This window comes from Mustela putorius, unplaced genomic scaffold, assembly GCF_011764305.1.
Source record: "Mustela putorius furo isolate JIRA1106 unplaced genomic scaffold, ASM1176430v1.1 tig00000145_pilon_pilon_pilon, whole genome shotgun sequence".
Classification (NCBI taxonomy): Eukaryota; Metazoa; Chordata; class Mammalia; order Carnivora; family Mustelidae; genus Mustela; species Mustela putorius.
Window position 1 is genome coordinate 7,592,771 of NW_025421294.1, and position 27,267 is coordinate 7,620,037.

General features: G+C 36.6%; 1 protein-coding gene across 3 annotated transcripts in view; it reads right to left on the reverse strand.

Moving 5' to 3' along the window:
* IPO11 (importin 11) overlaps nucleotides 1-27,267 on the reverse strand; it is a 209,898-nt gene that overhangs the window by 28,118 nt on the left and 154,513 nt on the right. For 2 of the 3 annotated variants that reach the window (XM_045075289.1, XM_045075288.1), the window contains 2 exons: nucleotides 16,216-16,311; nucleotides 9,000-9,084 (listed from right to left, as the gene is read on the reverse strand). In XM_045075289.1, the coding sequence (XP_044931224.1) occupies nucleotides 9,000-9,084; nucleotides 16,216-16,311 (181 nt within the window). Of the gene's footprint in view, nucleotides 1-6,150; nucleotides 6,443-8,999; nucleotides 9,085-16,215; nucleotides 16,312-27,267 lie in introns of those variants that run through there. The other variant, XM_045075290.1, reaches the window with a different exon arrangement.

A 27,267-nucleotide genomic window follows, 5' to 3' on the forward strand; every position in this document is an offset into this window, starting at 1 on the left:
AATAACACTAAATACTACCATTCCCTCAAAATATTGCTTAGAGGTTACAAAATGAAGTTTTACAAGAAAGATGTCCCTAGGGTGCATTGTCAAAGCAATAAAAAGCTTAAAGACTAAAATCCACATAGGTAACTTCACTGAATAATCAGGTAAATGATTAAAAGTTTTCTGGAGTGTTGTTTTTTTTTTACTATAAAGACCATCAATATGAGAGACTTCAAGAAACAGGATACACAGTTCCTTCCAGGACTAATTAGCTACAAAGTCAATTAGGAAAACTGTGTCTGTGTGGTGCCACTGCTATTTTTCCCCTGCTGCTAATAAGCTGCAAGGTAAGGAAAGAGGTAGTAGGTTATGGATCTAAATTTGTTTTGAGAATGTAAAGAGGAGAGAACTCTGTAATGTTAAGGCAGAGGGAAATGGATCCAATGTGAATATAGCTCATCAATGTGAATATAGCTATCTAAGGACACAAAGAAAACAGGGGTGTATTTTAGAGTTAATATTTTCCTTTTTATTTTTTTTTTAAAGATTTTTATTTATTTGACAGAGAGAGAGTGATCACAATTAGAGAGAGAGGGGAAGAAGGCTCCCCGCCAAGCAGAGAGCCCCATGTGGGACTCGATCCCAGGACCCCTGAGATTATAACCTAAGCCGAAGGCAGAGGCCCAACCCACTGAGCCACCCAGGCGCCCCTAGAGTTAATCTTTTCAACTAAAAGGTAAAACAGGAGAAAAAATTCCGCTGTTTGCTTGCACATACTATTGGCTAACTGATTTTCTTAAGGTGCCTTAAGTATTAAAGAGAATGCCACAGTTAAAGAATCATTAATATGTAATGCAAGAAACGTTTATTCAACAAAGCTTTACTGTAATAGACAAAGATATATGCACATACATAGACAAAGATAAGTGAGACATTGTTCCTAATTTCAAGGAGATCACAGATTTGAGTTGTAGGTTACATAGAGGTGGTATGGACAGTTGAGATGTATAGAGAAGACGCTACGTAAGTCCAGGAGAGGCAAGCACCATTTCTGTAACTACGCATGGCTAGGAAGGGAAATCAGTGAGTAGAGAGGGTGCCTCGTGAGGAAAATAGCAAATAACTAAGCTGAGTGAAGAGAATGAGGATGAAGAGGCGCCTCTACATGTAAGGACTCGTCTGAGAGTGCTGTAAGAGAGGCAAGAAAACGTGTAATGTGTATGGAAACAAGTCGACTGGTTTAGGAAACAAGAGTGGGGAAAAGGAAGATAGGGCTCAAAAGCGTGGGCAGAACACGGTGCAGAAGTCCATCAAAGACTGGCAGGGACTTTAATTCCTATTAAAGTGGTTCGCAACCCTGGCTGGACACCAAAACAACATGTGAAGTTTTTTAAGATATACGTAAGCCTGATTTCTGGCTTACAAATTTAGTAGCACAAGTTTAGTGGGGTGGCAAAAGCTACGCATTGTCCAAAGATAAAAGCAGCAGAAAAACAAGAAAATCTAGGTTAAAAGATAAGAGAGTTTGTGAAAATAAGTTTGTGTAAAGACTATGAAAATAAGAGTAATTATAGGACTTCAGATAAAAGCACAAAACAGAATTTCCAGGACACAAGGAATGGTTAGTAAGGAAGAAGAGGTTGTGACAGAGAAAGGTCAGAGTTTAGGACTATGGATGAGGATCAGTTCTAAATTAGGAGGAGGTCAAGATGTAGCAAGAAAGTGGAGGGGGAACAATGTAGTTCAACTGGGCACAGTGAGAAAAAGCAACAAGAAAGCTCTCTAAAGTTGTAACTTAGCATGACAATGCACACAAGCTGAATAAGAAAGAGTTATTTTCAACAATATGGTATTTACCTTGATTACTGAATGTAATAGGGAAAGGATTCTCAAAAGCAGTTCAGAAACTACCAATAAGATGATGGCTTAATCTCATGATATTATCTGAAAAATAAAAATGCCTTTTGTGTGTAAATTTCAAGATTACTATTAGTTAACTAAGAAAAACACAGTACCTTATTAGTGACAGCCAAATATGATTCCTTCTACTAGCTCTGTTGAGTTTTTTTTAGAGGCAAAAGAGGTCAGTGAAACAATCACTTGACTGGTTCTCAGTGATCAAAATCATGCTGGAAGAGTTTACAACTTCCCAACCCAACCACTATCAAAGGGTGCCCTGCTAACACTGCATTTTGACTGAACATTTATAAAACAGCATGACGGAATATTTTCAAGAGATAAAAGGTTAACTTTCCCTCTGACAATGTATTCTAAATTCTACTAAGTAGAAGTCTAAGGAACGCTGGTGCATTTAGTAGTTAGGCAAACAAAAGTTCTCGAGAAGAGTTGACCACAGGATGCAGGATGAGCTCAGGGGAGGAGGAAACAGGAGAGGGAGGGAAAGGTGAAAGCTGAGGTGGTCTACCTATCCTCAAAAAGGGGAAAAAACTGTTAGCTCTGACTTTCAGACAATTCCATTCCCACAGTGCCGTACTCTAGTGCCTCCCTGATGGAGTGCCACATTTGGCAACAGGAATACAGGAGATGTTACTCATTCAGAAGCAATATGCAAGGCATGCTCAGGATCTACTCTATTTGCATGAGACTCAGGATCTCGTTATGAGTTTATCAAATAAAATAAATAAATAAATAAAAATATCAAATAAAATAAAATAAAATAAATAAAAGACATTTGCTGGTTTGATATGCTACAGCCAAAACAAAAGACTGTGATGCCAGGTTTGCTAATGTCATTTGGCCTACAAATACTTAGTTCCACCCCAAATTTAGCTCAGGTACGCTGTAGATTCTGTTTGACCTATATGAGGTACAAGTTAAAATTTAAAACTCTTGCTAGTCATACAAATATTTGAGCCTATCAAAAGCTTAAGACTTGATTACAAACCAGTAAAAATTCACCTGCAGATTTCACTCAGCAAACAACAGCTTAAAAGTAAAGTACAACATGTTAAAATTTTATTTCCATTGGTTTGTAATATCGCACAAATGTTTTCAATTCTAATCTACCTCTTGAGAGAGATAATGGAAAAATAATAGTTCCTATTCTTGAGACAGCTCTAAATTTTTTTCTAAAATACATTAAGATATATTCCCACATGTGTACATAAAAGATGAAAAATAAATCAAATTCATTGCAAGTACAAATTATCCTGAAAACTGTTAAAAGAGTTCCCAAATGATATTTCTCTTGAAAAAAACTAATCAAGTAAGAGGCCTGCAAAGATCTATAAAACTAAGAAAAGAGAGAGTGACAGACAGACAGACAGAGAGAAAACAGTTACTGTCAATGAAGTAAGGGCTATTGAAACACAGTAAAAATATACTTCTAGCAACACTATATATAAAACTGCCAGTTTCATGAGCATGCTATGAATTTATAAAACTACTCTGATGTTTATCACTTAATCTTCATAAACTTCACATTGTTATTATACATAAATCATTTCTTTGGGCTCTAAGCTCCATTCACTGCCATATGCTCAATTTCAAGAATAGTGTTATCACATAGTGAGCATTCAATAATTACACAAAAAACTTAAAATAATACTTAAATGCAGTAAATACTCAATGTTACTCACAAAATAATTAGCATCTTTGTGAATTATCATTAACCTTCTCCCTGAAATTGATTTCTCTCAATGGGTATTCTTCAAGATAATTTCTCTAGCTCTTCTTTATAGTATATATATAATATATATTATATATAATCATATATAATAATACATGTATATATACACACACACACATATAACTGCAAACTACATTTAACTGTAAAAGTAAAGCAAATATATAGGGCGCCTGGGTGGCTCAGTGGGTTAAGCCGCTGCCTTCGGCTCGGGTCATGATCTCGGGGTCCTGGGATCGAGTCCCGCATCGGGCTCTCTGCTCAGCAGGGAGCCTGCTTCCCTCTCTCTCTCTCTGCCTGCCTCTCCGACTACTTGTGATCTCTCTCTGTCAAATAAATAAATAAAATCTTTAAAAAAAAAAAAAAAAAAAAAGTAAAGCAAATATATAAATTAATAAACCACCTGTTTCCTAGCCATGCTAATCATGAGGACATGACAAACTATACTTAATCTAAAGATCTAATTCCAATTCCAGTGACTTGTGGTAGCTAAGCTGTGTTTTAAGCTGGCACTTCCCTCTCAAACATGTAGTTCCCGTACATTGTACGGTTTCAGCAAAATGGTATGTGGAGTTTCTCAGAACATTTCAGAAGCTACAGAAATTTTAGAAATCAAAATCATAAAGAATGGATCAGGCTAGGAGTCAAGAAAGCTCAGTTCTAATTTTGCTTTCCAGAATCTGTAACTCTTGAGTAAGAGGCATGTAGTGATCCAAAGGGGCACATGCACCCGAATGTTTATAGCAGCAATGTCTACAATAGCCAAACTATGGAAAGAACCTAGATGTCCATCAACAGATGAATGAATGGATCAAGAAGAAGTGGTATATATACACAATGGAATACTATGCAGCCATCAAAAGAAATGAAATCTTGCCATTTGCAACAACATGGATGGAACTAGAGCGTATCATGCTTAGCGAAATAAGTCAAGCAGAGAAAGACAACTATCATATGATCTCCCTGATATGAGGAAGTGGTGATGCAACATGGGGGCTTAAGTGGGTAAGAGAAGAATAAATGAAACAAGATGGGATAGGGAGGGAGAAAAACCATAAGTGACTCTTAATCTCACAAAACAAACTGAGGGTTGCTGGGGGTAGGGGGTTAGGGAGAAGGGGGTGGGATTATGGACATTGGGGAGGGTATGTGCTTTGGTGAGTGCTGTGAAGTGTGTAAACCTGGTGATTCACAGACCTGTACCCCTGGGGATAAAAATATATGTTTATAAAAAATAAAAAAAAAAAAAGAAATAAAAAAGAGGCAACTTCTCTGTCACTTGGTTTCCTCATCAATATCTGATCATAAAATTGTTACAGGACTAAGTCAGATGACACTCTAAAAAAAATTCTTTAAAAAAAAAGATAATGTGGGGGGCGCCTGGGTGGCTCAGTGGGTTAAAGCCTCTGCCTTCGGCTCAGGTCGTAATCCCTGGGTCCTGGGATCGAGCCCTGCATCAGGCTCTCTGCTCAGCAGGGAGCCTGCTTCCTCCTCTCCCTCTCTCTCGCCCTGCCTTTCTGCCTACTTGTGATCTCTGTCTGTCAAATAAATAAATAAAATCTTAAAAAAAAAAAAAAAAGATAATGTGGAGCACCTGGGTGGCTCAGTGGGTTAAAGCCTCTGACTTCGGCTCAGGTCCTGATCCCAGGGTCCTGGGATTGAGCCCCTCATCAGGCTCTCTGCTCAGCGGGGAGCCTGCTTCCCTTCCTCTCTCTCTGCCTGCCTCTCCGCCTATTTGTGATCTCTCTCTGTCAAATAAATACATAAAATCTTAAAAAAAAAAAAAAGATAATGTTATGCAGATAAGATATTAATATTACTACTTCAAAGTCATGTAAAGCGATCATGTCTGGATAGACCATTATTTTTGCTAATGCTCTACCAGCACAGGAAAATGATAAGTTAGTGTAGTTTTGTTTTGTTTTTAAAGATTTATTAATTTATTTTAGAGAGAGAGCACATGCTCACAAGTGGGAAAGGGGAACAAAGGGAGAGGGAGAAAGAATCTCAAGCAGACTTCACGTTGAGCGCGGAGCCCAGCACGGGGCTTGATCCCATAACCCCCAAATCATGACGTGAGCCAAAAACCAAGAGCTGGATGATTAACCAACTGAGTCACCCAGGTGCCCCAAAGTTAGTTAGTTTTAATAATGTTCAAGCTTATCTATAGTGACATTACCAACTAAAGCATCTAGTAAGTATATATGAAATTAGATTATTATGTCTAGAAGCAGATCACTAATATATTTCTGGGGCTTAAACTGAGAAATATTTAACATGAAAGTGTGATCAGAAATACCTCATTAACACAGCCTTCCTTACTGTATCAAACGTTTCATTAAGAATGCCTTCTCAGTCAGTACCACCAAGTTGCCAGAAAGCGTAATATGCTCAAAAACTTAAATCTGGAAAAGTACAACTTCACACGTCACAAAACAGAAATTATAAGCAACTTAAAATGTTAATGTATTAGCTTAATTATTTATGGAAAAAGTCACAAAATTATTGTTCTAGTCCTGGAGCACAGTGGATAGAGAGAGACCTAGGAATGAGATGAAATAAAATGAATGCACTGGACTTTCCATTAGTTCCCCCCAAACAGGTAGTATAGACAGGAGCTGGATGAAAAAGGGCTAGATCAGAAGTCTGGACAGCTAAAGAGCTTTCCTGGATGGAAATTTCACCCTTATTTAAAGCAAACTATGAGAATGCTCAGAAATCCATGCAACGTCACCTGGCACATTCGACGTAATGTTAATCATCCACTGTTCAGAATTACAATCACTGCTGCTATCCTCTGCAAAGCAGCTACTGAAATGCAGACACCACATTTTAGGGACCACTTGAAGACAACAATAGCAGTAAGTAAATCTAACTTTTAATTATGTAATTGAGAAACCAAGCAGTCATACTTTTTCTTCCTTGTAAGTGAACAGTTTCACTTTAAAATGAAAAGCCCTATGACATTAGATTGGTTTTCGTTTTAAATAATAGTTAATAGTCATCTACCAGCAAACATTTTTCCCTTTGAAATTACAACCAGGACACACCTAGATAGTTCTCAAAAAATTTCTCATGTTAAAGACAACACAGTATAAGAATGATGATACAATTACTGAAAAAATACATTATTTATACTGGTAACCCTGATGATACAAGGAAACTAATATCGCTACTGAAAAGTTATAGAAAATTATCATGTTATTCATAATTAGACCTATTCAAGGCTAAGATAAATAATCCCAGCATTAACCATAAATGCTGAGGTATCATCAGTATTAGACTAATGCTCTAAGTCTAAGGCACTGGAAATCTTAGTAGAGATGATATAAATCTATATCAAAAAGCTACTGTGATGACTAATTTCAAATAAAATCAACCCCTGGAAAAAATAATGGTTGTTCTGTAAAATAATATTGCCTATGATTAGAACAATAATGATAAAACAACCAGCTCTCAAATAATACTTAAAATCACAAAAATGAAACAAGAAACCTGAAGTGTCATTTCTGAAACCATGCTCATACACTGTTCCTTTATGTAGTATTTCACTTGCCCTCAAAACCCAGTTAGGATTAGAATTAGTACTATGTGCTGTTACAGAGGATTCTGTAGAGGATGAAAAATAGATCTGAGTAGATGAATTTGCTAAGGGTCAATCAAGCAGAATGACATGAATAAAGTGTGCATAAAAGCTGAGGAATGAATAAAAGCAGAATACCTATTACTCATTTACAAGTTTAGACTCTTATGAAGGAAGATGTTATAGTTTCCATAACACCAATTATATATTCAGTGCTTTAAAAAGTGGAGACAAAGGGGACGCCTGGGTGGCTCAGTTGGTTAAGCGGCTGCCTTCGGCTCAGGTCATGATCCCGGCGTCCTGGGATCGAGTCCCACATCGGGCTCCTTGCTCAGCAGGGAGCCTGCTTCTCCCTCTGCCTCTGCCTGCCATTCTGTCTGCCTGTGCTCGCTCTCCGCCCCCCTCTGATAAATAAATAAAATCTTAAAAAAAAAAAAAAAAAAAAAAAAAAAAAAAAAGTGGAGACAAGGAAGGAGAAGACAAACTGTTAGGCTATACTGAAAGGCTATCATCACTCCAGCGAAAATGCCAGATAGAATGGATTACACTCTAACAGGGTTTAAAAGAAGGCTGTTATACACAACTAATGAATCACTGAACACTACATCAAAAACTAATGATGTACTATATGCTGGCTAACTGAACATAAAAAAAAAAAGTTAAAAAAATTTTTTTAATTTAAAAAATTCAGAAAAATAAAATAAAAGGAGGCTGTCAGGGCCGCGCAGGATCAGCTCCACCCTGAGGACAATTGGAGCCCCCTGTGAGTTAGTGCGGCATAATTCAAGGAGGGAATGTCATGAGCAGACCAAAATAACGATCACCGGGAATTACTAGGCATTCAGCGGTATCCCATGGCCATCATATATACAGATTTCTTTACTCTGTTTTTGAGGGATATTACTGTTGTTCTCAAGGGCAAATGACAAAAAGAAAGCACAATGCAATCAGTAACAGTGAGGCCAGGGGACCAGAGAGATTCCATGAGGAAACAGGAAAAAGTTGACTTATGTAGCTATTTTATATTCATGTGTCAAAGTAAACATTTAAAAGTTCAAGATTACAGGGGAGCCTGGGTGGCTCAATGGGTTAAGCCGCTGCCTTCGGCTCAGGTCATGATCTCAGGGTCCTGGGATCGAGCCCCACATTGGGCTCTCTGCTCAGCAGGGAGCCTGCTTCCCTTCCTCTCTCTGCCTGCCTCTCTGCCTACTTGTGATATCTGTCTGTCAAATAAATAAATAAAATCTTTAAAAAAAAATAAAAAATAAAAAAAATAAAAAATAAAAGTTCAAGATTACAAAGAATTTTAAAGGCAGAAAATTTTAGAGGTTTCTAATTGTTTTTGTTTCTATTTAGCAGTTAACTTAAAGGAATTTTTATAAAGGCCTATGATTGTCTCAGAAAAAAATTCATTATGAAAATTCATGAGTTAACAGGGAATGAAGCAATTTCAGTAAATCTCCTCAAAACTGAAAAGTAAGCATTACAACTTAATTGAGTTTTGAGAGTCATATGTTTTCTGTAAGTGAAAGAGTAAACCCTTCGCTCTGATAAGACAAAAAAAGCTATTTCAGATTAAGAGTTTAACTCTACTTCCTGTACTAGGACTACTAGGAACATAATTTATCTGTTTTAGAAGTACACTCCAAATTTCAAAGCTCAGCTTACATTAATTCTACAACAGGGGAAAGATACATGGATGAATTGACCAACAGACATTTTCAAACCTAAAGAATATAATAATAAATGGTTCTTTCAAATTTTAAAAGTTACTTTTTAACTTACCATCTTTTTTCTCTTATCCTGTTCTGTGGGTGGTTCTTCATCTTCTGTAACCTTTGGTTCTTCAAGATGAGACATTAACATACAGCTACATTAAAAAAAAGAAGTTTTAAGTAAATAAAAAATGTCACTAACATGCTAAAACAAACCCTGAAAACCACTGGAACATTAATGCTTTTATGTACTACAATGTGAGAAAAAGCTAGATAAGTTGATCATTTTAAGACTTACTTACAAAAATATACCTCATTTTTTAGAAAAAAGGCCATATCGAACTATTTTAGATCACTTGAGAATTTAAGGAAGCAGTTGTAAAGAATTTATAGATATGTGATTTTTAAGCCATACATCACTTGACAAAGCAAGGTATACCCTTTACATTTTTCTAAAAGATGATACTTACAGATATTTAATTAAAATTAACACTTCTGTTACCACCAATCTTCATATGTCTGTAGATTATTATACATGCTTCATAACAATAGCAATAATTTAAATAATAACATCATTAAAACAACATTAATTATGCAATACTATGCTCTGTGCTCCAAATGGGGAACTTGTCCCTAGAGCACTTGTACCCTCAGGACAGTTATAAATCATTTTATTTAGATTATCTGCACCACTGCTTTTCACCATTAACAGAGATAATAGAAATACAGTTTCCTATTCAGTCAATAGTTTCTCTCTTCCAGGGAGACAAGAAATAAATATTGCCTAGTGAATCCAGTTGATGGAGTAAACCTCACTGCTTCCTAATTCAGAACAGCAGAATTCAGTAATTTATGAGTCAAAGGTTCCTAACCAATAAACTGTGGCAAAGAAAGTTTGGTTTCTCTTATGTTTTGTAGCAAGTACAGAAGAAACTTAACTCCTGACTGAGCTGTGTAAATAACTTTTAATTCAAGGTTAAAGACAAGTGCTGACACCAGAAACTTGATTAGGATCCACTCTTGCAGAGGATAGGTGCATCCCTTCCCCTATTCCCCACCATTAAAAAAAAAATCAACTTTTAGAACAACTACTTGGGACCCAGTCAGTGCATACCAGCGCACTCAAATAGTAAGAACCTTAAACTGCGATCAGAAACAGCAAGAGCTTAATTCCTAACCTGCCACATGGTCTTAACCTCTTGAAGTTGCAATGCTTTCATCTACCACGATACAATAGAATGACACAGCACAACTAGCTCGCCAAGGGACTCGGCACAAAGTGAGAAATTATATTATTATCTCAGCCCAAATCTAGAAAACAACCTAACTCCCACTTTATATTTTAAACTGAAGAGTAAGGAGTTCCTTCATATTAGCCATTTTATGCCTGCTGCAGATCTGAATTCTAACTGCAGTGAATCTGATCTTCAGGAAAGTATGCTTCATGTTGCATGAGATTCCTTCACCACATTCCTCAATCTGTTAACTTACTTGGAGAGTAAAAACTAATTGTTCTCCTTTCCCTAAACGATTTATCAGATAAATAATGGAGTATATTCTTAATATGAATACACATTAACACATACAATTTTTTTCCAGAGACCAAAAATTATTGAGAGGGCAGAACATTTATCCTTTGCAATTCTGCAAACTGCATTCACTTGGGTCTCTGGAAGGTGTAAATTGAGAGGGGGAAAAAAATGAATTTGAAAAACCTAAAGATGAAATTCTCTCCTGCAGCTAAATTTCCAATTAAAAGTCAAATCTTATTTTTTTGACAAATAGTAAAGATAGGGAATCATATTTTACATAAAAGGCATGGTGGGAATTAACAGATTTCTAATAAGCTAAAATATATAGGCAATGAATGTAATAATGATAATAATAATAATTTTTTTAAAAAGTCTAAAATAGGGACAACTAATATGTGAACCTGGGCAGCCACATACCTTTCACATCCTATACTTACTCACTAAATAGATCCAGGCACTTCACCCAGCTAAATCAGCATCCTTCCTAACAAGAAACTCTAAACAATGAAACAACCAACACTGTTAACATGCAACATTAAAGTATTTCTAAAGAAGGGTCATCTGTACACCAATATTCATAGCAGCACAGTAGCCAAATTGGCATAAAGTCTAAAGAAAGAACAAAGATGTCCTTCAACAGACAAATGGATAAGGAAGATATGGACCATATATATAATGGAATGTTGGGCCTCCATCAGAAAGGATGAATACCCAACTTTTGTATCAACATGGATGGGAATGGGAAGAGATTATGCTGAGTGAAATACATTAAGCAGAGACAGTCAATTATCATATGATTTTGCTTACTTGTGGAACAGAAGGAATAACACGGAGGACACTGGGAGATGGAGGAGAAGGGAGTTGGGGGAAATTGGAGGGGGAGACAAACCATGAGAGACTGTGGACTCTGAGAAACAAACGGAGGGTTTTGGAGGGGAGAGGAATGGAGGGTTGGGTGAGTCTGGTAATGGGTATTAAGGAGGGCACGTATTGCATGGAGCACTGGGTGTGGTGCATAAACAATGAATTTTAGAACACTGAAAAAATTAAATCAAATTTTATAAATTATTTCTAACTTAAAAGGAACATCCAATAAAACCTTTCATTTAATCTAAACAAACTCACTTTGGAATGTCACAATAAAACTAGAACTGAGAGCAATATTCAACTGATCTGCAGTGGGCACTTTGGTTGATTATGTAACCATTCTCCTTCTTAAAAGAACCCTGAATTTCTCTATTATCTTCCTTTTCCATGCCTCTATATGCATCCATGTTCCCATTCGCTTCAGTAAAAGCTGATTCCAACCCCTAGTGACAGTGGCTTGACAGGCATCATGGCAATCTTATTCTGCCTTTTTTTTTTTTTTAAGATTTTATTTATTTATTTGACAGAGAGAGAGACAGAGAGAAAGGGCACACAAGCAGGGGGAACGGGAGAGAGAGAAGCAGGCTTCCCACTGAGCAGAGAGCTGGACAAGGGACTGGATCCCAGAACCCTGGGATCATGACCTGAGCCCAAGGGACTTAACTCCTGAGCCACCCAGGCGCCCCTAACCATGACTGCTTTCAACAGAGCACATTTAAGAAATTCTAGCCACTTATACATGAAAATGCTGGCTGAGTCTTTTCTTTGTACTTCCCAAACTTTGGCAAGGAGTTGTCAATTTCATTTCCCAATGTGCCTAAGAAAAATATATTATTTCAGGAAAAAAAGAAAAACCACTCTAACTGAAGACAAGTAGAAGGCAAATCTTAAACTTCATTAATGTATTTTCCTGGTTTAATGAACTGTACTAACTAAAATACAAACATAAAAATAATCAATGCAAAAGAAAAAAACTGGACCACTACCTTACACCTTACGTAAAAATTAACCCCAAATGGATTAAGATTTGAATGTAAGACCTGAAACCATCAAACTCCTAGAAGAAAACTTAGGTGGTAAGCTCCTGACATCAGTCTTCAGGTGATGATTTTTTTGATGTGACTCAAAAGCAAAGGCAACAAAAGCAAAAATATACATGTGGAACTCCACATCAAACTAAACGGAAAACTCAGAGAGCAGACTAGTGGTTGCAAGAGTTAGAAGAGTTGTGGCAGGTGGACAAAATGGGTACGTAAAAGGGGTCAAACGATAGTAAAGTAGATAAGTCATGGAGATACAATATATAGCACAGTAACCATAGTTAATAACACTGTACTGCATATATGAAAGGTACTTAGAGAATTAACCTTAAAAATCCTCATTACAAGAAAAAAAATTATTAACTACGTATGGTGATGGATGTTAACTAGACTTAACTGCGGTAATCATTTAATAATAAACACAAATACTGAATCATTAATTGTACACCTAAAACTAACACAATGTTACACGTCAATTACACTTCAACTAAAAAAAAAAAAAAAAAAAAAATCCAGATTCTTAAACTCTGAAAATAGAACTCTTCTTTCTTCGAAATGGATTCATTTTATTTACCATTCTTAAGAAATACCAGTATCAAGTCCAGTAACAGTCAACTGTTAACTAACTACCCATTTACCTTGGAAGATAAACTTTTCTACTATGTAAAAAATGGTACCATCTTAAGAGCAAATAAAAACCCACCTCCAATTTCCTCACATAAAATGTTACATTTAGTTTTTAAATGCCTATGAGAATACAGTATGAAGACATATTAAAGCATAAAAAACAGATACAGGTTGCTAGGTATAGCACCATTATCTTACAAAATTTATGTATGTCATGTCCACCAAACTATAAATACTTGTCAACTCTCTAGCCACACCCACCTGTCATCATTTCCTACCTGCCAATTCTTCCTCCACAATCTATCTCAAATTCATATCAACAGTAGTATGATAGCTACCTGAAAGGCTTCTCCATCTCCCAGACAGCACATCTTCAATTTTTAAAGGGCACACGAATCATCCAGTGTTCCTGTTTACAATGCAGATTCTACTGCTCTAGCCCCAAAGATTCTGATATAATGGGTCTGGACTGGGGAAGGGAAATGTGCATTCCCAGGTTGTTTCAGTGGTCTAAGCCCACTCAGTGTGAGCCTTTCCACCCCTCCCTGTCGTCCTCTACAATAGACCCAAGTGACTCTTCTGACATATAATTCTTTTCTTCTTACTTCAACTTTGAAACTGTGAAATGAACCTCCACTGACTATACAAGCTAGTCCAAAACCCTTTTCAGGTTACTTTACTAGTTGGCTCTAATCCACCTCATATTCTCAGAAGGTGTTCAGTTTCCCCAAAACCCTTCTTCTTCTGTAGCTGGTATTGCTCCACTGGTCCCCATTTCCCCTTCTAGGCAGTGGACTCCTTCAGGACAGAGCCTCAGCTGCTTCCTCACAAGGCACAACGTCCGGCATAAACAAGTCTGAAGAAAGAGATGATCTGTCAACCAGGTTTCATTATTGTGGCTAAATATATCAACTTGACTGAACCGCAGGATACAAGGATTATTGGTTAATATTATCCTGAGTGTTTCTAGATGAGATTAACATGTGAATTTGTACAGTGAGTACAACAGACTGCCCTCCCCAATGTGGGTGAGTCTTAATCAGTGGAAGCCTGAAGAGAATAAAAGGTCTAGTTAAAAGAGAATTCACACTCTCTGCCTGTCTTTTAGTTTGAACATCAGTCTTCTCTGGCTTTGTGATTCAGACTAGAACTTACACTACTGGCTCTCCTGCTTTTAGGCCTTTGGACTTGAACTGAAACTATACTCTAGTTTGCCAACTGGAGATCTTGGGACTTCTCAGACTCACTAATTGTATGAGTCAATTTTTTATAATAAATCTATTTACATTTATATAAATATAAATATAAATATAAATAATATAAATATAGATATCTCTCCTACTGGCTCTGTCTATATGGAAAACCCTGACTAATATGCTACATAATAGAGGTAAAAACAAAAAACAGGGTTTTCTTCCTTTGCTCTAATTTATTCTATACTTAAAATAAAAAAGGAATTCAATAGAACTAAAAATATTAACTCTCTTTGAATAAACTGTTCCAATAAACAGGAAGGGGAAGCTGAAGGATAAGGTAGCTACATAATATTTATGTTTCTCATGCGCCCTTTTCTGAAAGTCAATTTATACCCTACAGTCTGATGGACTATAATTTTTAGAACTCTATGTAGTTAAAAAAAAAAAAAAGAGAGAGAGAGAACTCTATGTGCTGCACAAATTACAGAATAGGAAGATTATCACAGATCAGTCTAACTTCTCTTAGAAAACCTAGAAAAGCCAGGAAAATAATTTCTCCACTGTATTTTCATATGCCAAATACCATCCCAGGGTAAAAAGCAGTGACCAAATAATTCTGGGGAGGGGAACAATGGTTTTACGTCCTAGCTACCCAAGTACCATGGCCTTTGTAGTCTGGATCCCAATAATGGTCTCCTAGTCAGTCTGCTTTCCCTTATGCCCAACACTTTCCCCTTCCAAACCAAAACTTTCTTCCTTGCTGAGCTTGGCATCATGAGTCAGAACACCATCGTTCTAGTCTTGACTCCTGTACTTATCTGCTGTGTCACTGCACTTTTCTCTGCCTCTGTATCCTAATCTTGAAAATAATGAACCTACACTCATTTCTCAACTTTATTTCTAACAACTTCCTGACTCTCATCCCTTCCACTTATACCATACTACACTTATGTCCATTTCCTATATTCTAAGCCCTATCCCTTTGTGAAGACTCTAACACACAGTGCCTTTTTCTTCACTATTAGAGCACAAGCTAGAATTCTACTGTTTCGTGTGCTTTGTTCAACACATATGTAAGTGCCTTTACTCATTCCTAGTGTTTTCATTGTGCTATTAGACACATCTGTCTCCTAAATTATATACTCCAAAGAGGCCGAGGAACATTTGATTGTATCCTAAACATTTCACAGTTATAAACTTTGTCACATATTATGGATAAATATACAATATTCATAGTCGTAAGATTCTATCATGACCTGAGCCAAAGACAGACACTTAACTAACTGAGCCACCCGGGTGCCCCCAACAATGTCATTTTAACCATTCTCTTTTAAGACTGGTCAAGTACCACATGACTCTAATATGTAAAGGTGCCAGGGATGCTTCTATCAAGCAAATACAAACAGAAGATGTTTACCAATCCTCTTTTCCTCATAACTTGCCTAACAGGCAGGGGAACTTTGTTAATTGAAAAAAAGAACATATTCAAAACATCTTTTAAAAGGCTCTTACAGGGGTGCCTTCGTGGCTCAGTCATTAAGGGTCTGCCTTCGGCTCAAGTCATGATCCCAGATTCCTGGGATAGAGCCCCACACTGGGCTCCCTGCTCAGTGGGAGGCCTGCTTCCTCCTCTCCTGCCCCCCTGCCGCCCCAACCCCTGCCCCCCATCCCCTCTTGTGTCCCACTCCCCGAGTTTGTGTTTCCTCTCTTGCTGTCTCTGTCAAATAAATAAAATCTCTTTTTTAAAAGGCATTTATATGCTAACATAAAAGCCTAATGTCAAATCATAAAATTATTATTAAAGTTGAAGTCCAATTTGTCATTTCACTTTAACAATCAAGATCAAGCTAATTAGAGGCAAAAAAAACCCCAAAATTTTCTTTATAGAAGACAAAATTTAAAAAAGACACCATGTATATATGGTAGTAGTGAACAAAAATCATGCAGGACATAATTAATTACACACCCCCCCCGACACACACTCCACCCCTAATCAAGGGCAATCAATTAAATGATCCACCTACTCTTTGTAAGTTCCTGTTTCGGGATCTTCTGTCATGACATCATGTAGGCCCTCCACTGAGATATTTATAATCCCACAGAATTTATCTTGGATGACACTAAAATAAAAGAAAAGCAAAACAGGTTTAGCTGGAGTATTTTAACAGGTAATTCTTTTTTTTTTTCTTTTTCTAATTACCCCCTGAAACATGAAGAGAAATTTTACTTCTAAGATACAAAGAAAACTTTCAAAATATGTTTCTCATAGCAGAAATTTTACCTTTGCATGTAACATTAAAATTTTCTCTTTCACTAGAGTATTAGTGTTTAAATACTAAAAGGCAGATCTGAAAGGAAAAATAAGTTTAATATTCTTTAACTTATTACAATAGACCTGAGATGGTTTTATAGCTAAAAAGTTAAAGATACAAAAATGTTGAGGATTAAAAATCTCTACTCTTCTGGGGCACCTGGGTGGCTCAGTAGTTGGGCGGCTGCCTTCGGCTCAGGTCATGATCCCAGGGTCCTGGGATTGAGCCCCATGTTGGGCTCCCTGCTTGTCTCCCTCCCATTCTCCCTGCTTGTGTTCCCTCTCTCGCTATGTCTCTGTCAAATAAATAAATCTTTATTTTATTTTATTTTTTAAAGGTTATTTATTTATTTATTTGACAGAGATCACAAGTAGGCAAAGAGGCAGGCAGAGAGAGAGGAGGAAGCACGCTCCCTGTTAAGCAGAGAGCCCGACACGGGCTTGATCCCGGGACCCTGGGATCATGACCTAAGCTGAAGGCAGAGGCTTTAACCCACTGAGCCACCCAGGCGCCCCTTAAATAAATAAAATCTTAAAACAAAACAACAACAAAAAACAAGGAAAAAACTCTACTCTTCTGAAGATAATGCCTAGAAAAAGAAGACAAGTCACAGACTAGGATAAAATATTTATAAAACATGTGAGAAAGCACCTGAATCCAGAACAAATAAAGAACTCTAAAAGCTGAAGAAGAGAACTCTCCAGTTCTTTCTGCCCATGGGTCCTGTCGCCATGCTTTAACAAAACTACCCTATTTGCACCAAAACAAAAACAAAAACAAAAACTACTCAATTTAAAAATTGGCAAAAATTTCAAGACACTTCACTGAATAAGCTATAAAGGTGTTATAGGAGTACCTGAAAATATGTTCAACATAACATAGTCATCAAAGACATGCAAATTAAAACCACAGTAACATTTTAATTAAAAGTTAAATTAAGAAGACAATACCAATTGCTTACAAAGATGAAAAACAATAGGACTTCTCATATATGGCTGTTAAGAATTCTTTAAAAAGGCATTTCCATTTTAGAAACTATACCAGCAGTTTTTATAAAATTAACACACTCCACAAAACTTAGCAATCCCATTCCCATATATTTACCCAAGACCAAAACAAGTACCCTCAGATCTGTAAGTTCTTATGGTAGATTTATTCATAGTAATTCAATACTGCCAATGACCCAAATGTCTATCAACTAGTGAATGGCTAGACAAACTGTCAGATACTTACTCAACGAAATGGTTGTCAGCAATAAGGAGGAACTAAAGATACATACAACAACTTGGGTAAATCTCAAAAACATTACGCTAAGGGAAATAAAACGGACTCAAAATGCTACATACCATTTATGTGACTTTCTGGAGAGGGAATATTATTTGTTCAGTGGTTGCTAAAGAAAGGGACATTAAGAGAACTTTTGGGGGTGACAGGAGTGTTTTATACTATGGTGTTTATACACTGTGTACATCTGTGAAAACTTAATGCTTAAGGAGTTTTACTACATGTAACTGTACAATAACGAATCTTTTAAAAAGTGAAAGTACTTAACCATCCACTGAAACACTAAATTATTCTATTTGAATTTAAAACTAGCTGAATAAATTTTAAATAACTAAATAAATCTAGAAGGTCCAGGGACCTTCTAGAATCATTCCTACAAGAGAAATACCATGTTTCTCATTCTACATTAACACAGATGATTACTTTTTTAAATGTTCAGTAAAGAAGTACCAAGTTACTGTATTTTGGGTCATGTTCCCACCTTTGTAAAGTCAAACGTTTTGTCTGTACATTCAAATGTGATCCGATTTTAGACAACTAAATTACCAGTTGGGCAAAAGAATAACTAGTTGATATTCGGATACATTTTAATGTGCATATAGTACTCTATTGCAGGAGTAAATATTTTCTAAGTCACGGTACTTCCTTTATATAAGAACTTTAAAAATCTTTGAAGAAAGACACATGCAATCTACTTTATTCATTTCAGGGAACAACACCCTAGAAGAAAATCTAGGAAACCAAAATTGGGCCTAAAGTTTCACCCACTAACTGTGTGATCCCACTGAAGTTATTTAATTCAGTTCTCCAGATGTTGGTCTCCTTGTCAGTAAAATGAAGGTTGGACTGAAGTATGACAGATATGTGGAGGGTATATAGACATTTTCACTTCCTACTGCAAAGTAATTGGCCACTAATCCATTACAGCATTCTAAGGCAGACAGATTCTGAAATTCCTTTTTAATATAGGAACATTCCAGATAGGTATCAACAACTAATCATGTTGAGCTGAAAAAGACAAAAGTCCTCCAAATTACAGCTGTTTACCAGGCCTCTTTGTCAGTACTTTTTAGGGACAACCCATGCAAGCAGCTGCCTTCTCTACTCATATCACCTCCAAATATCAGCCCCTTCAGGAAAACCCGTAATTTCTTAAGAAATCAGTGGAACAGAATTCTGAGTACAGTGTATTTTCTCAAAAGACTGAATATGGATCTTCCTGACACATATCTGGCAATCTAAGTGACCATGGTCTATGAGGTGGGTGAAGGTTATTTAGGAAGGAATGCAGAAGGAGAAAAAAAGTGTATATATTTGACAACCATTTCATCTGATCATAGGTTTTACAACAAATTATCATATTGATCAATGATGATGCTACCAGCACAGGCACATGTTTCTGAGAAAAAGGTACAAAGTTCTACCTCTGCCATAATTAGAAAAATGTAATCATAAGCAACTGAATAAAGGATACAGGTGTAGAACACCGAACCTCTACAGACATGCACATTCACCACCCCGAGCCTTCAAGGTTGAGGGCAGATTTTGATAATCAAAATGCTGCATGAATAGAGTAATCTAGTGACTACACAATTCTTGCCAAAAGGCTTACCTTCACCCCCTCTCATGAATGGTGATTTTGTTAAGAGGACACTGCTGAAATCAAAACAAAGCTTGAAAACTTCTGAGAGAAAGCTAATGAGTTAAGGAACCTGAAATTTATGTAAAGCCAAGATCTAGAAATAGTCAATAACTGACAAAAAGAAGTTTTAAGAAAATTAGAATAAAGAATGGAAAATGATACTCATGGAAGCAGACTGGGACAGACCAGAGGATACAGGTCCAAACTCTGCTCGGCTTATTCACGCCCCATCCAGACTTGGAGGAGGAAATCAGTCATGTGATCAGTGGGGTTCACCTGCCCCGTTCCCTCCCCGACCTCCAGTGGGATTTCAAGTTCTACTGGCTGAGGGGCTTGGACACATGACTGTCTAGTAGGGGTAAGGGAAGTGAGGCAACCTCCATTAGTGGCAGTCACTGTTTCTCACTGGAATGTGACTTATTCTGCAGAGAAGGACAATGGAAGCAGAGATGCAGGTATGGGCGGGGGATTAAATTCCGGCAGACAGGGTAAACTGTGCTTGGGCTGGAGTACCTTATTAGATACCAGAGGGGTTGACCACAGACTTCCAAGTTTGGAAAAGGGGAAAACGACTACAGCCCAAAGTAGAAAGGTCACGGAGCAGGCTCTGAATGGGAAGATGGGAGAAGATGACTCTCAGAAAGGCCAGAAGGAGAAGGAAGGACTCAAGAGGGGAAGTGGGAGTACCCATGCCATATTCTGGGGTCAGTAAAAGAAGTCACACAGTAACTCTCTTCAAAGCATTGAAGTTCGAAAAACAGAAACAAAACAACACAAAAAGATGTACCTTAATTCCACTCATTAAGCAGTTTGGGAGAAGTACCCCCAAATAATAGGTATAACAAAAAGGCAAAAAAAAAAAGCTTGTACTTCCTGGTACACACAAGACATATTTATTTAAAGTAAGAAAGAAGTTAAATTTTTTTCTCCATTTTATTATAAAAATGCTCCCTCCAAATATGTAAATGTAACATTTAAAAAATGAAGCTTTTAGATTTTTTTTACCCACAGTATTTTTATAAAATTTTGAATATCAAATAATCACTTTAGTCACATAATTCTCTCAACCCTTGTCTTTTGCAAATTAAGAATCAATCTTGTTTTCCTATAATAATAATCTTTCTGAATTAAATGCTTTAAAATGTGATTAGACATTTAAAATGGAAACAAATCAAATGAGAACTATAAAACAGAAATGAAACAGAATGGGTTGGGAGGAGAGAAGGTACTGTACTTAATCTTGTATATATTACCTCTCTAAACAAAAGATAAGAATTAGGTGGGTTTTTTTGGTTTTTGTTTGTTTGCTTCTTTTAGAGATCAAGGAAGGCAACAGTGGGGAGCGACAGAAGGAGAATCTCAGGCAGACTCCATGCCCAAAACAGAGCTCGACATGGGACTCAATCTCATAACCCTGAGATCATAACCTGAGCCAAAATCAACAGTCAGATGGGACTCTTAACCAACTGAGCCACCAAGGTGTCCCATTGTTTTGTTTCATTTTTAAATTAAAAACAGCCCGTTTTTTCCCTTACATATGTGCTACATTTTGAGTTCTAAGTCAACACTTGATAAGCATCCTTCTCTGTGTGTTGTCTTTTAATGTCCTCTCATGCACATCAGTCAAACCTGGTATCAAATCTGGTATATAATATGGAAGAAGTGAAGGTAGCCAGGGGGAACCATTTAATTCTAACTCTCACTTGGTTCTTAACCTCTCAAACCAGTGTTCACTAGCAAGTTGAGAGTTCACATTAAGTAGGAGGCAGCAATTAGAGTCCTGAAAGGAATAGCTAAACTCCCTACTAGTCTATATACAGCTTCCATAGCACAGTGGAGAAATCAAAACTTAAGAGGTAAAAAACAAACAAACAAAACTGATTATTGATTATTCCAGACAAAACTTTACAACTTGTTATAGTCCCAAGGTCACATTTCAGAAGACTGGCTCAATGAGTATTAATAATTGATTTATTAAAAAAAATTAGTGATCAGAGTGTCATATTATCCTTGCCAAACCTCCCTGGTGAATATGCCACCACAGTTACATTCATTCATTTTATTCAACATTCCATGAGTACATAAAATGTGTTAGACATCATGGTAAACTCTGGAGATTAAAAAAATGGCTACCTCCAGGAACATGCAGTGTGAAAAGAGCAGTCTTCTCAAAAAATGTAAATGGGAAAAATGGACTGCTACATGACAAAGCATGAAAGTGGGCTACTTTCTCACACCATGTACAAGTTAAGATGAATTAAGGCCCCAAATGTGAGACCTGAAACCATAAAACCATAAAACTCCTAGAGGAGAGCAGAGGTAGTAATTTCTCTGACATTGAGGCAAAAGAAACAAAAGCAAAAATTCAAGTGAGGGACTACATCAAGAGAAAACTTCTGAAGAGTGAAGGAAACAATCAACAAAACTACAAGGCGACCTATGGAATGGGAGAAAGTATTTGCAAATAACATATCCCTTATAGAGTTAGTATCCAAAATATATAAAGAACTTACACAATTGAACACCCAAAAAAATCCAATTAAAAATGGGTAGAAGACACGCACAGATATTTCTCCAAAGACATGGCCAACAGACATGTGAAAAGATGGAAGAGACATGTGAAAACATCACTCAGTCGTCAGAGAAATGCAAATCAAAACTACAGTGAGAGGTCACTGTAAGCATGGCTGAAATCAAAAACACAAAAACAAATGTTGGCAGGATATGGAGGAAAAAGAATCCCTGCGCACTGTTCATGGGAATGCAAACTGGTAGAGCCACTGTGGAAAACAATATGGATGCTCCTCAAAAAATTAAAATGAAATTACCATATGATCCAGTAATTCCACTACTCCTATTTAAGCGAAAGAATATGCAAACACTAATTTGAAAAGATACATGCACCCAGATGTTTACTGCAGCATAATTTACAACAGCAACATTATGGAAACAACCTAAGTGTCCATCCACGATGGACTAAAAAATTTGCAGAAAGGACAAAGAAAACAAGCAACAAATGAGTTTCTTTTTTTCTTTTAAAGTATGATATCCTGAATAAGTACTTTTCTCCATTTAATGGATATTTCTGACATACAAAGAGGCACTTGTCTGAAGGGAGAGGATCCAGTCCCCTGAACGGAGTTAAAGAAGCACTGGCAAATTATCACTCTCTAATTCTCATCAGTGATCCCCAGAATCTTGATCATTCTACCATCACTTGAGGTCTTAGCAATCCAAGTTAACCCACCTTGCACAAAAAAATCAATCAATCCCAATTTTGATAAAAATTTATTTTCATTTTACAAGGTTAAATGGGATCCAACTGATCCTACTCACTTCATTACTGAGGGCTTCAAGGAGGCAAATGGATGCTTTCTACTCCAGTCTCTTAAATTTCATGCTTTCTCCTTAAGAATTTTCAGGGGGCGATCAAGAACTTCAACATCGAACAATCCCACCTTTCACAAGCTGCTCCTCCTTTCATGGCTTTCAGGCAATTAAGTCCTTACCTCTTAAATATAATAGCTGCTAACTCATATCTGCTTACTCCCTTCCTGCCCCTCACAATGTTCTTCCTCCTTTTTCTATTCGCCTTAATTCACACTTCCTTTACAGGCCTTCTCTGGCCACACCACTGTAACTGAGCACTCTGTCCTTGGAATTTGCAGTAGCATAAAATGTCAGCACTAGTCATTTAGCATGCAACTCATGTGCCATCTAGTTTTCTCCTAATGTTCTTTATTTGTTCATCTCTACACACCTGCTCTAAGACTCTCCGTTAACTTTAAACACAGCCCATGTCACCTGGGTGGCTCAATGGGTTAAAGCCTCTGCCTTCAGCTCAGGTCATGGTCCCAGGGTCCTGGGTTAGAGTCTGGCATTGGGCTCTCTGCTCTGCAGGGAGCCTGCTTCCTCCTCTCTCTCTCTCTGCCTGCCTCTCTGCCTACTTGTGATCTCTCTCTCTTTCAAATAAATAAAATCTTTAAATACAGCCCATGTGTTATTTTTTTATGTCCCACAGGACATGATGTGACCACTCAATAAATAATCATGGGAATTAATGACCCCCAGAGCTCAAGAACTGCCCTCCCTCATTTTATTTTTGTAATATTATTTGTGCTCATCTCTTTTGGAAATTACAAGTATGGATAGTTGAGTTATAGATAACATATTACAATTGATTACACTAAACATGAGGCAGAAAGTAGAGCAGAAGGTGGCTGTAATCTATTTCTGAAATATTTCAGACAACACAAGACAAGTTTAACATTGAAGATGAAAGGAGAGAATGAAGGTAAAAGCGACGGGGAAAAAGTACTGGTAACCTGAACATGTTTCTTCTTTTTCTTTGTCACAAACACTTTTCCTTTTCTTATTGCACATACTTGGTAGATATATTAATGTATTCACATAGACACAAGTTACAAACTACGAAAGAAGATTAAGCTTTTATAAACATCCGTTTGTTTGGTTATTCAAGTGTGTTATAAGTGATGTTACACATATATAAACATTAAATAGATGAGGGCTTGAAATTCTATACTAAATATTATTTGACCTTTTAAACAATTCCACATAGTTTTCAGTAAACTTCTTTTTTTCTGTTAAATTCACATGAGTAAAACTATAGTTCTTAATCTTCCTTTATTATTTTCTGAAGCTATGGCATCTTAAGGCATTTTCTGGGTATATAAAAGTATCTGTAGACTGAGTTGCAGAAATTTCATGCAGAGGGATTCTGAAAACGAAATACTAAAGAAAAAAAATCAATCCATCTTTGTTTATTGAATCAATTTAAAAACTATGCTGGCTTAAGATATTTCTATCCTTTTGTGTAATTATGAACCTAACCACAAGGGTTCAGAAAACAAACCACCCTTGAAAAGAAGAATAAAACTTTTAGTTCCCAAAGGCATAAATAAATGACATTTCTAATATTCATTTGGTCAGCCCAAACAATAAATATTACATTGAATATGAACAGGACTCTAGTTTCTAACTGTCCAATTTTTATTAGCATTTTTACAGTGAGCATTTTATAGTTCTACTTTTCAGAGAAATGATCTATTCACCAAAGACCATGTACTTTATACTTTCTAAGTGATGGATTGATCTATTTGTATCATATCTTCATCCCCTTGGACCTGGGAAGAAAACAGCATGCAGAAACACAAAATTTTCAATTACTTTTTCTGAACAGTTCTCTAATCAAAAATTGATGATTTAACAGTTTTTCATAGGAAGTCCAAGAAAAAAAAAAAATAGCATTTTTCTCTAACCTAACCAGACCACAACTGCACTATTCATACCTCACATACAAATGATTAATATTTGAAGTCACTCTTGCATTCTTGTATCTTAAATATAGTAGGTCACTAAAGTTAGGGTAATTTAAGAAAATAATAAGATTTAAGCATTAAAAACCACAACAAATAAAATATTCTCTTAATGACACTTCTCTACTTATACTGTTTAATAGGATTAGTAAGCAATAAACAATAAACAGCAGTTTATTTAAAGAAAAGGGCAAAATAAGAAAGACCTGACTAAACAGTCTTATTCCAGACTTTCTACCACACCAGAGGCCACAAAAGTGGTGACATTTACACTAAAATTAGTTTTTTTCCCCTCTAGATATTTTCCGGGATTTAGCTAGCTGCAAATACTTTTGTCACGTAGATGGAAACATATATTCTTTCTATACAGTAATTCTCTACATGGTCATGGAAAAGAGTATTAATAAATCTAGTTCCCTTGAAAAATAGTGGCAAGGAAATAGGATAAAAAATTGTTAGTGGAAATTCACTAAGTTGTTTTAAAATGAAAGTTGGATTTTTAAAATTCCAACAATAATCTTCAAAAAGGCTTTTTAGAGGCACCTCGGTGGCTCAGTGGGTTGAGCCTCTGCCTTTGGCTTTGGTCGTGATCTCAGGGTCCTGGGATTGAGCCCCATGTCCCGCTCTCTGCTCAGCCAGGAGTGTGCCACCCCTCTGTCTCTCTGCCTGCCTCTCTGCCTATTTGTGATCTCTGTCAAATGAGTAAATAAAATATTTTTTAAAAATAAGAAATAAATAAAAAGTCTTTATATTATCAACTATTCCCTCCATTAATTTTTGGAGTGCACATACACAAGCAAAACAAAGCAACCCGTAATCTTTAAGATAGTAAGAAAAACTCTACCAATCCATTTATGATGCCATGAGAAGAAACTGCCACCTTCTGAGACTTTCAAAAGCAAAGACTACACTTTAAGAACAATACCCAATGATAAAACTAAGTTTCCATCAAAAGATGACAAATGACTGATAGAGCATTATGTGGGAAAAACATTATGCTGAAAATCACAGCAATATTTGTTTTGAATGCTTACAGGAATCATTTGATAGAGTGGTTCTTGATTTTTAAAAAGGGATATAAGAGAACTTTATAGAGATTTCATAATAATGAGGGTGGGCATCTGACCTTACCATTTGTAAATGCTTGGTATTGTTGCTGATAAAACTATACAATAAATAAATACAAGATAATCATGAATATGGGACAGGACAAAAAAAAAAGCCAACTCTGCTGTCACTAAAGTCATATGAAAAGATATTCATGGCTTGGAGTTACATTCCTAGAGTATTGTTATATGTTGCACAGCCCAGACCAAAATAAAAAGAACGTGCACTGGAAAAGTGTTACATGATCAAAAGAGGACTTTGGTAACAAAGGCAAGTAAAGGTATGCGATCCTTATCGTGAGGACATGGGTTATGTTCTTGTGAGACCAGTTTGCTAGGAAGGCCTAGCATTAAAGCTGTTTTTCAGAACCTTGTAAAAGGTTCCCTAGCCTTTTTCCTCCCATTTTGTGACCCTTAAAAACAAATATGGCATATTTTACGGTTATTGTTTTAATGGAGATAAGATAATTGAGTAAAAATGCTTGCTGACTCAAGACACAGGTAAGAGAAGTGTGTAACCCTGGCACTTTATGTAGGAGAAAGTCCAAGAACTCCATTGAGAGTACAAAGTTGAGAAAAGTGGAGAACAAAGAGGTAGCCAAAGATCTTCTTTCCCTGCTACAGTGAATTCTATACAATTCCCTCACTCTCAAACAATGTCCATCCTTATCGTGCCCCAACATTGTCTTTGGCTAACAACAGTGGCAAGCCCCTCACCTCCAAAAGCCCACGAGGCATCTTACCCAGGCTCCACCACTCCATCACCTGGGACATTCCTGATTTCCTGCTTTCTCTTGTTGAGGTGTCTCTTCTTAACAATCAAGTCCTCAAGGACAATCTGACATCAAACATCTCTACTCCAATGCTAGAAGGGAACTGGGAGTAAGTTCCCAATTATCCCAGAAGTGAGATACATATTTCTGAAATTCCAAACTGGAATTTTAAATGTATTAAAAAGTATACTGTTATAAATAAATGGTAGTTGAGTTCTATACCTCTCATTTGTTATGGGGAAAGGATAAAGGGGAGCTTTTTAGGAATGCCCTGGAACCTTACCAAACTTTTACAGAAGTCAGTGGGGAAAAAAAAAATGGATCGGTATATAAAACTACCAAAAAACACAACCATTTTATTCTTCTGTGCTCTCATCAGAAAACTTTACTAAACAGTAGAGAAACACAGTAATCTTGAGAAAAGTTTCTTCACCTGTATTAATTGAGAATATTACTTAGTTTAAACTTTGCTGTTTGAGGTGGTGCAGCCTAAAATGTGAAACAATCATATGCACAAATTATACTGTTAAAACTTTCTATGCATATTATCACTTCAAATCAATTTTATCTTAAGTAAGGTTTTAAATTGTGCAACTATCAAACAACAGTGTTATATGACATAA